Consider the following 13136-nt stretch of genomic DNA (forward strand, 5'->3'; position numbering starts at 1 on the left):
ATACAAATGACTTATATTTTATTGTCTGTATGCCCACTATGATATAACACGAAGCAATTCTAAATAGCATTCTCAAATGTATAATGTATTATGTTTGAAGTTTATTTGCCTGGATTTATTCTAGAAATATTTCGTTGATAGTTTTTTTTCTATTTACATATCATTTCTTAGAATAAATCGATAAGGACACTGATTTACAAGTTTGACCAGAGTTTTTAGGCATAAATTTCATTCTGTATTTAAGTGCTTGAAAGTAGAAAATCTGAATTATATCAATTTGGGACACAAAATATATTGCTCTACAAATCTCGAACTTGTATGGAACAAATTTTCTCTGTTATATATTTTGTGTTTTGTTTTTGTTTTGGTTTTTTTTTTCTAAAAGAAGCCTTAATTAATGTCTCTCCGGTTGCATGTCCGTCGCATTCAGTGCTGCAGCACTTTGATTTATTCTAAAACAACAATTTTTTTTGTCAGCGAAAATATACATATCAAGCGTACACATTTTACAACAAAATACTTAAATCGTACATTAGTCATCAGTGCGTAGTTACGCTGAATCAACAAACTTTTCCCTGTGCTTTTCCCCAGAAAATGTCATACTTCTTTGCATAATATTCTATTAAGTACAGACCAATACTTTTTATTGTATTTTACTTTAGCCGTTTCAGTAACACTTCTGCTTTACATTACAAAGTTTATTCGAATCACAGGGCTAAAATGCCAAGGATATACGTAATGGAGAAAAGAAAATGTTTTCATATTTAAACCAAAAATGATATGTATGGATACTTAAAGTAGCGAAATCAAATTTTTTTCTTCAAAAAGAATCGAATATGTGTTACTATTTACAGTTTTTTTCATCTATTTGATAACGTATATAATCGCCGGGAAAATCACTACACAAAATCGCATCGATTGAGTATATTGTTTGATAAGGGTTATCAAAAAAAATCGGACGGTTATTACGGATCGTTGCAGACTGACTAAAGAAAAGCTACTGATGTATTACGGACGTATTGAGAGATTTTGTTAACGTAATCAGTGTTTTGGTATTCATTCGATATATTAATTTAAGGCTTTTAAAAAATAGTTCAAGATAAGTAACATGTATTGAAAATAGTATTTTTTTTTGTTATGAGAAATGTGCCCATTCTGTAACATTGTACAGTAAATTTTCGTTATTATTTAGCTATGAAAATATATAAAGATTTTCTGATAAAGGCAATTATTTATGAAACATTGACCATCTTGTACAAATAGCACTAATGCGGTTGAAGTATAGTATAACAAAAAGCCGGATAAATTTTAGACTGTTTGTAGTGATGCGGAAGAAAATAGTCACTCATTTTCCGCAAAAATGTCTCAAGCTTCAATTAGTAAAGACACCATCAGGAAAACAAGTATGGATATGATAGTGGGGGAACTGACGGTATAATATATTTGACGTCATGTCTGGTGTTGAACTTAACTATGTTAAATTATTTGTTTAGATCTGATGAAAATATACCTTTTAAGATATGAAGTCTTCCCTATTATATAATTTTGTAAGTTTAAAAGCTCATACGCTCCCTTAACCCCCCGCCTCCACACACACACAAATTGGGTTTCTGTTACCGTATTCTGAAGGGTACTTATTCTCAATTAAGCTGTTTAATCATTTACTTTTTACACTAATTTGATTTTCAGTTGTATAAAACAAGTATTTAATTTGGGGAAAATTTACCATTTTAACCATTATTTTATATCTCGTGTGAGCTTCTCGTATTGTATTTGGAAATATATTTGTACTTTCTAGATGAAACATTTTAATCTCTTTTAAAACGAAGGTAATTAACATATTGTCCATAAGTTTTATCCTTCACTTTAACTTTATTGCAATGAAACATATTTTGATTATGACAAAATGATAAAATAAGAAGAATGGACGGCATTGTTGCATTATAATGCCGGTTTTCTGTTAGTCTTTAAACCATAGAGAATAGCCAATTATACGGGCACGATGCTCGTAGAAATTTATGTTATAAAGAAAAAAGAACAACATTTTCCATGAAACTGATATATACAAATTATGTCTTATTCAATATTATACATAATCAAATTACAGTACAATAATCAATCAAAATTATAGAAGTAATCAATATAAATTATGAAATTATACATCATGGGTTGGGCTTTTGAATGTTCGGTGAATTTAGACCATCTTGAATCAAATATACTTGTAATATATTTAAGGATACAGTACCCGTTATTCATTTTCATTTAACATGTAAATTTATTTTTCTAAAGATGTGAATTATAATCAGAAAAAAGAGAACTTTTATTAGTTAACCACAGATATTTAAATTTCCCGATGCAATATAATTGAACTAAGCACCTGTCACTTTGTTGTTTTTGTACTTTTAGGACATAACAATGCACTTCACAATAGGAAATATACTGAATGATCACATGATACAAAACAGAACCAGTGATTGGACGTAAACATTGTCTAAAATACACATTAAATTGACAATATATCTTTAAGATCTCTTTGTTTGAATGTGATATATTCCTATTTTAATAAATATTCTTATTCTATGACCATACCCCGCCATTGAATGTATAATTCTATGAATACGCTTTTAATATAACAACAAAACAGTAAGAATGATAATCTTTGAGGCAGGAAAATGTTGCCAGTCCTGTTCATGTGTGGTACATCTACTGGTAGATACAATCCAAGCTTCCTGGCACCGGCTGAAACAGAATTTAACATTTAAAAAGTATGAAAATGAAGTATATTTAGCAGCAGAGTTTTAAATTTCAGTAGTTTTATATTGACATATGTGTGAACATTACTGCTATGTATTCGTTGATTATGTTTAAGAACGAGATCATCAGCTTATTCAATTCTTTAATATACACGAGTGGCATTATTAATAATTATTCGTTTGCGGCTCATACACACATTTTCATTGAGCTTCCATCTTTAGGGAGGATCTGGGAAAGCAAATAAAATGAAAACTATTTGTCGTTTCTATGTGAATATTTCGAATGACGCACATTTCTACCTTAAAGTGACATTATACCGATTTGAAGGTTTATAGTGAATGAACACTTGAAAGTCAAAATATTGTATGTTTTGTCCTATAGACAGGACTGATTTTAAGAAAATATGAATGCTAGAGACATTTTATAGTACAAGTAATATCTTGAGTGTTTAAATCTAATATGGGTATGCTAAAGACGATGAGGGTGGAAATTCAAAATGGCCGCTTAAAGATACTAAAATAGGTCATTAAAAACTATGATACAATATGATGCAATTAATCATTCTTGTCAAAATCAAATGATTATTCAATATGATCAGATTTTAATGAGATTGGCCACCAAATATAACGATTATAAGCCTAATGGCTCAATAAACAGTTATATACAGTACTGTTTTACTAGCGCGTTAAAGTATATGACTTACTTGACTTATATTAAACAATAAACTTAGTTTCAAATCCTTCTTTATAAAAATTACCATAGAATGAATATTTCAAAATAACAAATTAATATTTCGTAATTACGAAATAATATTTCGTGAACTAACGATAAAATTTACATTTTTAGCAGATATGAATGTTACTAACATTAGTTTTACAGTTTTTTTTTATTTTATGCTTTTCAGTGGATTACTGATTTATCCGTGAAAATCATATTTGATAATTTCACAGTGAAATTTATCAAAATATAATTTCACACTTTTCAATGACGAAACTACTTTCTTAAGATTTTCCCCATGTGGTACCTCAATTTTATTTTTGCTGACCATTCTGACAATGTCAGGCTGTTTAGTGAAAAGCAAAGCTGAAATTGATAAATAACTCAAATGTCAAAAGTAATAAAAAGAAGAAAACTTACTTCTTTTCATCCAAATTACCAATCAGCAAATATCGTCTCTTAATTTTTTTGTTTCATTTTTACAGTATACGATGGATAAAAAGTCATCCTAGACTTAGAAGTGTATACTTTATCACATTCTTAACAAAAATACAGAAAACAACAAATGATTACCATCTTGTTTAAAAATAAGTGACTATTTAATTTGAAATTTAAAGTTAAAGGCAACAACAACAATAACAACACCATATTTTCATCGAGTCATAAAATGTCTGAAACCGGGAGATTGCTACGTGTGCTTGCTATACCATGGCAGCTCTCGAAAATTTTGGAATTCAGTCACGGTTTTGAGAAAATTCTATAAGAAGATTATCACATCATTTGATATACATTAGAATTCCAGGTACCATCCAATAAATTTCCAGGATATCTTAAAGTAACAGCGAAGTTATCTATAAAAATATTACTTGTAATAAATCGAGTGATATATTCTTTAACCATATATCAAAGTCACGTGGTGTGGCTACATAGTAGAGGTGTTAAAATATAATTGTAATATATAATATATATTGTTAGCCATTGAAATAGTATTTAATGTATAAAGGACTTTCAGAAATGGCTATTATTCAGAGCGGGCGCTATGGTGCAGTGGTAACACTGTCTGCCTACAAATCAAGGGGTCGTGAGTTCGACCCCCCCGCTACTCCACTGAACGAATAAATGACTACAACATCGACAAAACCAGGACATCAACACAGAATGACGTAACGATAGATACAAGAGAATACCTTAACGGAACAGGAAACAAGTAACGAAAGTAAAAGATCGACCACCGATAACAGAAGAAAGAACGGAGACAAGAACAACAACAAGCGAACAGAGACGTGGACCGATAACAGAAGAACAGAGACAGGGACTGGTAACAGACTGATAACAGAAGAACTGACAACAAGCGAACAGTGACGTCCACCGACAACAAAAGAACAGTGACAGAGGCCGATAACAGCAGACAGACCTGACAACAACCAAACAGTGACAGGGACCAATAAGAGCAGAACTGACAACAAGCGAACGAGACGAGGACCGATAACAGAAGAACAGAGACATGGACTGATAACAAAAGACCTGCCAACAAGCGAACAGTGACGTCGATCGATAACAAAAGAACAGAGACCGATAACAGCACAACTGACAACAAGCGAACGAGACGAGGACCGATTACAGAAGAACAGAGACAAGGACCGATAATAAAAGAACAAAGACAGGGACTGATAACAGAACAGAACAACATAACAACAAGCGAATAAAGACGTCGACCAATTAAATAGCAACAGAGACAGTGACCGATAACAGAAGAACTGACAACAAGCGAACAGTGACGTCGACCGATAACAAAAGAACAGAGACAGGGAGCGATTACAGAAGAACTGACAACAAGCGAACAGTGACGTCGACCGATAACAAGAGAACAGTGACAGGGACCGATAACAGCAGAACTGATAACAAGCGAACGAGACGAGGACCGATAACGAATAACATAGACGAGGACTGATAACAGAATAACATAGACGAGGACTGATTCCAGAGATGTGAGCCGATAACAGAACATCTGACAACAAAAGAATTGAGACCAGGACCGATTACAGAAGAACGAAGATCACGACCAATAACAGAAAAACGAACACCAAAACCCAAGAGTACTCAGAGAAAGGTGCTTTTAATTAATGTATATTTTGCATGCACATGTTTAACCCCCTCACACATACGCAGTAGGAATCTGAGTAGCCACGTTATATGCTTGCATAGAGTGCCAGATAAAATACATGAAAGCTCTATATCTAGCAGATAGGGCAGGGAAGAGTGTAGTGTTCGCTGCGTTAACCCTAAAAGCCTTAAAATTTTCAGTACTATCTTTAATATTACTTCTATATTACTATTATATTGGCCTACAGAATGTGCGCCATCTTGGATTATTCGGCCATATTGGATTGTTTTTTTTAATTCTGTTTTGGTGTCTAATTTGTTTTTACCTGAACATGCTTTGTGACAAATTCCAGGCTTTGCCTTTCCTTAAAAGTTTTATTTGATATATCATTCGTTTATGATACAGAAATTTGGCGCCTATTTTAGTGGTCATTTTAAATGGCCATTTCAATGGTCAAGATCAAGTTTTTCAATTTGGTATCCACCTTTACCGGATTCAGCATACCTTAAATAGGTAAAATACACCAAGATACCACTTGTGCTGCAAAATGCCTCTAGCATCTTATAGGGAGCCAAATTCTCAAAGTCAGTCCCGTCTTCTAATTAATTTTAGTTTTATAAATTACTTCGCGTTAACAACAAATAACTCGCCTAGCTTAAGGAAATTTCGGTTAATAATCACCGGAATTTATCTAAAACTTTAAATTCATATAAAAAGAGGGACAGTTATTTTTTTATAATTAAGGTAGGTTTATATTCTATTCTAAACATTTTCCATTGTTACCTGTTAGTCAATCATCATTTTGTCGTATTATAAATTTTTGAAATATATACAAATGTAGTCAAATCAGTCCAAATTGACAATGAAAAAATAGCACATCGAACAGTGGTTTAAGATTTCATTTGTTATTGAAGGCATATTACAAATAATTTCCCATCTTTCTCATAATTTTAAACAAAAATAGAAAAGAATGTTTTTACTCAAATTAGTTACTATACGTGATATACAATAATTCAAACATAGTTAAAATCGCCTACGGTTTAATCATAGCACATAAAGTCATGATGTGCATCACAGTACATGTATATACATATTTACATCCATTTAATATACAAAAATATACACATGTTTTTATTATGTGACAAAAAATATACAATTCATTGTTTATTTAAAAATGGCATAGACCATTCCATTAAGATTAAGTGCTTTTACGAAGCAAAAACAAAAATACTATTGATAGATTTACATTGTAAGTACTAAACTGATTAGATCTGCTTGTTGTTTCGTCAATACGTTTCTCTGACAGTAGAAATGGCTGGTCCTTTCAGTAGGGGTGACACTATAATAAACAAGACCTTTACCTTTTTACCTTTATCATAGTGACAGAAACACGTGCGAAATACACCAGGTGAAGCAGGACCATAGTTTGTCCTTACCACAAACAATATTCTATAATTGTTTAAAAAGTATTGGACCTAAAAATACGGTATTCATTGCACATGGTTTTATTTATTTTTTGTGTTTATTTATTAATTGTTACAAAGCAATGCTATGTGAACATCTTTGAAAATAGCACCATTTTGCTTAGAGAATCATATTGTATAACATATAAAATTTCATTATTTTCTTTTATTTTGATGTTATATAATAAAGATGTAATACGCGAAAGTAAATTTCCATTTTATGACACAACTGAGATAATTCAAGAAGTCATTCGCTATAATTTTAATGAAAAATTTCATTGTTTTAGCATGATTTGATAATACATTTAGATTCTATCAAAAGTAGGAGGAAAAACACTTGAGAAATAGTAGAACTACATTATAAAATGAATACAAAACACTATTCAGTAAGGTACCATTTTTACTTGGACTATAGCTCTAGCAAAAATGTTAAAGGTCATTTTTCTAACTCTTTGAAAGATTTCAGTTGACGCATCTAATTTTAAGATTTTACTATAACTCACTACGTGTGTTATTACTGTGTTAATGAAATCAATCTTATCATAATAAATAACGATAAGATGATTCTACCTTATTTCATGCGATTCTACTAAGCTTGTGTCAAATGGAAAAAAATAATAACACTGGAACCATATAACTTTTTATGAACACTTTCATGTTAAAAAAATGATACAAATGCATGATTTATTAAATCATGACCTGTTGCTTACAGACAAATATACCACACACAGTGGAAAGGATCACCCAGCTAAAGAACTGACTTATGTAGTTGTCAGCTGTCCTAGTTATGGTATTCGAGATTCGTATGCGCTCATATCTAAAACTTACGCTCAGCAAAATTTCAGTAACGTTTTATGCTTTAATCAACACTTCCAGATCAGCCCTTAACTGAGGACACATTGATACGAAAACGCATTACAAAAGATCCTGATCTGTGTTAGATTCAATGTCGCTCCGCATTTAAATTACAAACATACGAGAATAATGTTCCTTAAACAAAGGAGTCGATTGACTTGCGCAATTTGTACCTTTTAGTACTGGAGTCCGGCGTTGCGAAATCTAATCCATGAATGAATTTTGATCGTAGAAATTATCTTTGTTGTATAACTTGTTATAGAATGTTATTGTCCTTTATTTCACATTAATATTATGAAATTAGTCTGATGTCCCTGTCCCTAGGTAATCACATACAAAAAATAGAATGATAAAATGGTCATAAAGCCAATTAGTCGAGTTCGAATTACAGAGAAAACAAGTTTATGTTTCTATTATATAACTTAATTTAGATGTTTCGTGCACAAAATGCCATAAAGTATGTAAGAACTGATGAAAAAAATAGACAAATATCTTTCTTTTATTTCTATAAACAACATAAAGATATTTTTAAAAAAAATGCAGTCACATAAAATCAAGTCGTTCAATAAGCAGTGAACACCTCAAGGAGCATTTTTATAATTTCCGTTAGTTATGTAAATCCATTTGTGTCTTTAATAAATAAGGTATTAAAACAGTCTTTTAACAATTTAGCAAAGTAATATTGAAATAATTGAAACATAATTACCATAAACGCTGTATATTAATTGAATTAGACAAGTCCAAGTATTGACTTATATTTATTTTTATCGCATTGAGCACACTTATTGGCCAATCAATACGCCTGATTCTTGTATAAAAACCACTTTCAACACTCTTCTCTTTCATTTCAGATTGAAGATTTGAGCTTTAGAGATCATTGGCAGAATGTGAATGAATCAACAGATAAATTTATTGCAGGAGTGTTTGCGAATATTAGAGGAAAATGTTTTTTTATTAGCATTTGAAATGCATCGCCTACAGATGTGAAAACTTTGTTTCCTAAGATATGTAAAATATACTTGTATTTGAATGCTGTGAAAATTATTTGTTGAAAAAAAAAGTTCTTCGACACAACATGTCGTATAACAACAGTACATCGAATTTTGATGTACTTGCTAACATATCAACTGAGGGTCCAATAATGTTTGAAACATTTGAAAATAGCAGCAACATTACGGAGTGGGAACCACCGCCGTTTGACGCCAGCGTCTCAAATATTTTACTGGCAATAACTCTCGCGCTTCTTGACATTCTTACCATTTTCGGAAACCTTTAGGTACTTTTGGCGTTTGTAATGGAGAAACGTCTGCTGCAGCCGTTTAATATGTTTATTTTGAATTTGGCTGTGACGGATTTTAGCGTTGCTATTACGGCGATGACGTTTTATACATTAGATACGCTGTTGGGATACTGGCCATTCGGGACAATCATGTGCGGCGTCTGGATTTATTTTGACTTTGCAATGACATTTGCCTCAGTATTTACACTTGTTGCAATTTCAGTTGACAGGTTCTGGTGCGTCACATGGGCTATTCATTACAGAATGCACAATAATAAAAATAAAACAGCACTCATAATTGCAATCATATGGTAAGTAAATATCACTATTTTTATTTTCTAATTTTCCTTCACAAAAAATATTTCTTCAGTACTGCCATTGCATTGAATCATACATCTTAACGTGATAAAAAAAATTGACATATTCAAAAATTGAATTTTATCTGACTGCTTACCAAAGAAATACTTTTTTATAATTGAGGTAGAGATCATACCGTTCACTGCATATGACTCGCTGCGAGTGTCAGAGTGATATGCATTGCCAAACATGTGTCTGCAAGCGTATTTGTATGGATTTACGTTCATTAAACGCCGCCTTTCATGGTTGATCTTGTTTATCATATTTTACATAAGAAATGTTTTTAAAATTTTGTCCTTTATGGAATATTTCTCGATATGAATATCAAAAGAACTATTTCACTAACAAAGTAAAAATATTACACCGCAATGAGAGCTATAATCTTCAATTACTTTTGCCCTCGCAATGTTAACGCAGCCGTTTAACGTTTGACGTCATTTTTATATGCGTCTTTTTCCCACATTTTCTTTCTAGAAAAATACCTTTCTTGTCCTTTTAGTTAGTAAGCATTATATAGTAGAAAATTAATATGAAATACGGATACGAAATATATCTCACATCGAAATTTATTGTTCCCAGCATTAAATTTTGTTAAATAACATGTCTTTTTTAAAGGAAAAGAAAGCTGTAAATGATTTTATAGTGTTCCAACACAGGTTGTCTTAAAAGTTGAACAAAAATGAAACACTTTTTTAATAATAAATTATGTATTTAAAAGAAATCTGTAAAACGGGAGAACCCTCGGAAGCAATGACAACAACATAGTTACATGGAAAGTAACTCGTTTTGATTTAATCTGTTCACCAGAGATAATAGGAAATGGCAACATCTGTCACGCCCCCTAGCACCGGTTTAAGCAGTACATTCAGACTAACGTGCTAAAATTAATAATCCCGAATGTTCAGAAAAAATATAACACTGAAGTAAAATACGGGACTGATTCACCCCTTCCTGCCATACTTAAAAATCGAATCATTAAGTTATTCGTGCTTACATTAATGAGATTTATCTATGCTTCACTTCTTTAGAAATATTTTGTATGATTCATCAATTAGGAAAAAGAAAAAACTTGCCCGAAATCAAAAAATAAAATAAAAATCAGTCTTAAAAGATCAAAAAACGTATATACAGAAAATATTCTACGTGTGTTTTGTATTGCAGAGTACCTGCCTTTATCTGTGTCTGATTTGCTTTTGATGACGCAGTACCGAAAATTTATTGCATTGCAAGCACTAATGTTTTTACGCGTTTAACTAAAAAATATAGTTCTTACGACAGAACTGAATGCATTTATGTTTTTCTTTCGGGAATTATCAAATTAATTTAATTACTTTTTCTCACCTTTGTAGCACATTTTTTCAAAATAAACTTCCTACGCTGTAAAAATATCTTCTCAACTAGACCAAAATGCTAACAAAATTGTTAAATCCCTATAAAATTTATTTGTTTCCACTATTTAATCGACTTTGATGTTTTCCTATACAGAGCGCGCACGTGCAAATTATCAATCACGTTGCAAAGGGATTAACGAACAGTAAAAAGATTTTTATATATTTGCAATTATTATTATTTCTTAAATCGGTACAAAATTTCAATCGTCAGGAGTTTCATGTGGAATTGTTGATAATTAATCGTCATTTATAAATTGGTGTCAACAAACAAAATATGAAACTTGTCTTTTTTAGACGGTTTGTTATTGCAATTTGAAAGTCTTACTAGAAATATAATTTAGCAACACCGAAAATTACAACATTGTTCTTTCTTCTCGGTTTTTGTAATGAATACAATACATGTATATAATTTCATATGTGACAAAAAGGACGTCGAAATTTGCTAATAGCAATTTGTTTTCATGTAGGCGTTCCTCGACAAATAATGTAAATGAAAATGAAAGTTTTTATTATTTTCAGGTTTTGTGTTATTGCAATTTGGACACCACCATTTATAGGAGACCGTTTGAAGCACAGCGAACCTCACTCGTGTATTTGGGAACCTAACGATAACACTGAATTTGTTATATTTGTAGCAGTAATTGGCCATTATATACCATGTGCCATTATGGTTTTCTGCTATATAAAGGTAAATTTATACTGATTAATCATGATTTTCTGCTATATAAAGGTAAATTTATACCACGTGAAATCATGGTTTTCTGTTATATAAAGGAAAATTTATACCATGCGACATAATGTTTTTTTGTTATGTAAAGATAAATACATGTATATACGATGTGCCTTCATGATTTTCTTCTATATAAATTTACATGTTTTATCATGGTTTTCTGATATATATGAAGTTCGTCGATAGTTGGGACTGTTAACTTTTCATCACGAGTCAGAATCATATACACGATCTTGATTAGTCTAAAGACATTTTCCTATACCTAAACAACAGTAAAAAGGCAAATTAGAAATAATTTTTTAAGCATACGCTCGTCTAAAGTAAGTCTATTTATTAATGTATTTATCGAATAAAAAAACACTGAATAAATTACTCATAAAAATGTATATGAAACTCAATAATTGTCACACATTTTAACATTTTTTTTCTCAAGGTCTTTACTGTTATGAGAAGGCAAACATCGTTCGTGGCCAGATTTGCCGCGAAAAATACTGCTTCAACGGCGAGGGAACCCACACAGTCAGAGGTACCAAATCCGCAAGTCAGTGTAATCGAGACGCCTCAGTTTGATGACATTAGCACAGTTGAATCTTCTAATGCTTGTTATTTAACCCCCGCAACCACAACAACCACTATAAGTCCCAGCTCTTCTCCTTCCCCTCAGCCAAAGCAAACAGGCAATGGTATGGCAACAAACAGATCTCAGACGGTCTCTCAAAATCAGCAACGCGAAAGAAGGATCTTCATCACACTATCATACGTTTTGTTCAGCTATTTGATATGTTGGTTCCCATTCTATATAGCGTTCGACACATACGCCTGGAAGCCTGACCTGGTACCAGCCGGATTATATTCGTTCTTCTTCTGGTCAACTTACGTTAATTCTACACTCAACCCATTTATCTATGCTTTCACTAACACTGAATTCCGTTTGGCGTTCATAAAAGTAGTCAAGAGGATTTGTGGATGTTCAAAACAGAAGAATACAACGTGAAATATCTTAACTGCAACTCAAGTTATATATATGTATATATACATGCAGTTGTCCATTGCAGGTACAATTTATAGCATGTACGCATATCAATCTTATACCCGAAAATCAGTGCTGCCGAGTGTCTTTGAGGGTATAAATTCATTGTATCAAAAAGATTTATGAAATGATTTTAAGCATTATTGTTTTAATGACCATATTCAAACACACCAAGATTGTTATGCATGCTCATTGTTTTTATACATTTTTCTTGAATGGTCAGCCTAATTTGATTGTCAGTATTTGTAAGTAGAGTTCTACATCCATCCATCCATCCATCCATCCATCCATACTGAATGAATGTCAATTCAAAAATTTGATCGTTTACATTTAAAGATCATATCAATCTGACAAAAGTTCAGATTTACTTATATTTTAATGTAGATCTGATGACAACCGTATATGTGTTGCCTTCTTTATAATTGGGATTTCCCTTGAAAGCTATTTTTAGCCATG

At 31.7% G+C, this 13136-nt stretch overlaps 1 protein-coding gene across 1 annotated transcript; it reads left to right on the forward strand.

Moving 5' to 3' along the window:
• Positions 1-1360: 1360 nt before the first annotated feature.
• LOC132759902 (alpha-2A adrenergic receptor-like) lies at positions 1361-12732 on the forward strand. Its single transcript, XM_060751776.1, has 4 exons — positions 1361-1432; positions 8745-8815; positions 11440-11608; positions 12084-12732. Exons 1-4 carry the CDS (start codon positions 1361-1363, stop codon positions 12642-12644), a joined length of 873 nt encoding a protein of 290 aa, XP_060607759.1. The 3' UTR covers positions 12645-12732.
• Positions 12733-13136: the final 404 nt, after the last annotated feature.

The sequence above is a fragment of the Ruditapes philippinarum genome, unplaced genomic scaffold (assembly GCF_026571515.1).
Source record: "Ruditapes philippinarum isolate M1 unplaced genomic scaffold, ASM2657151v2 ctg5224_1_1_1_1, whole genome shotgun sequence".
Classification (NCBI taxonomy): Eukaryota; Metazoa; Mollusca; class Bivalvia; order Venerida; family Veneridae; genus Ruditapes; species Ruditapes philippinarum.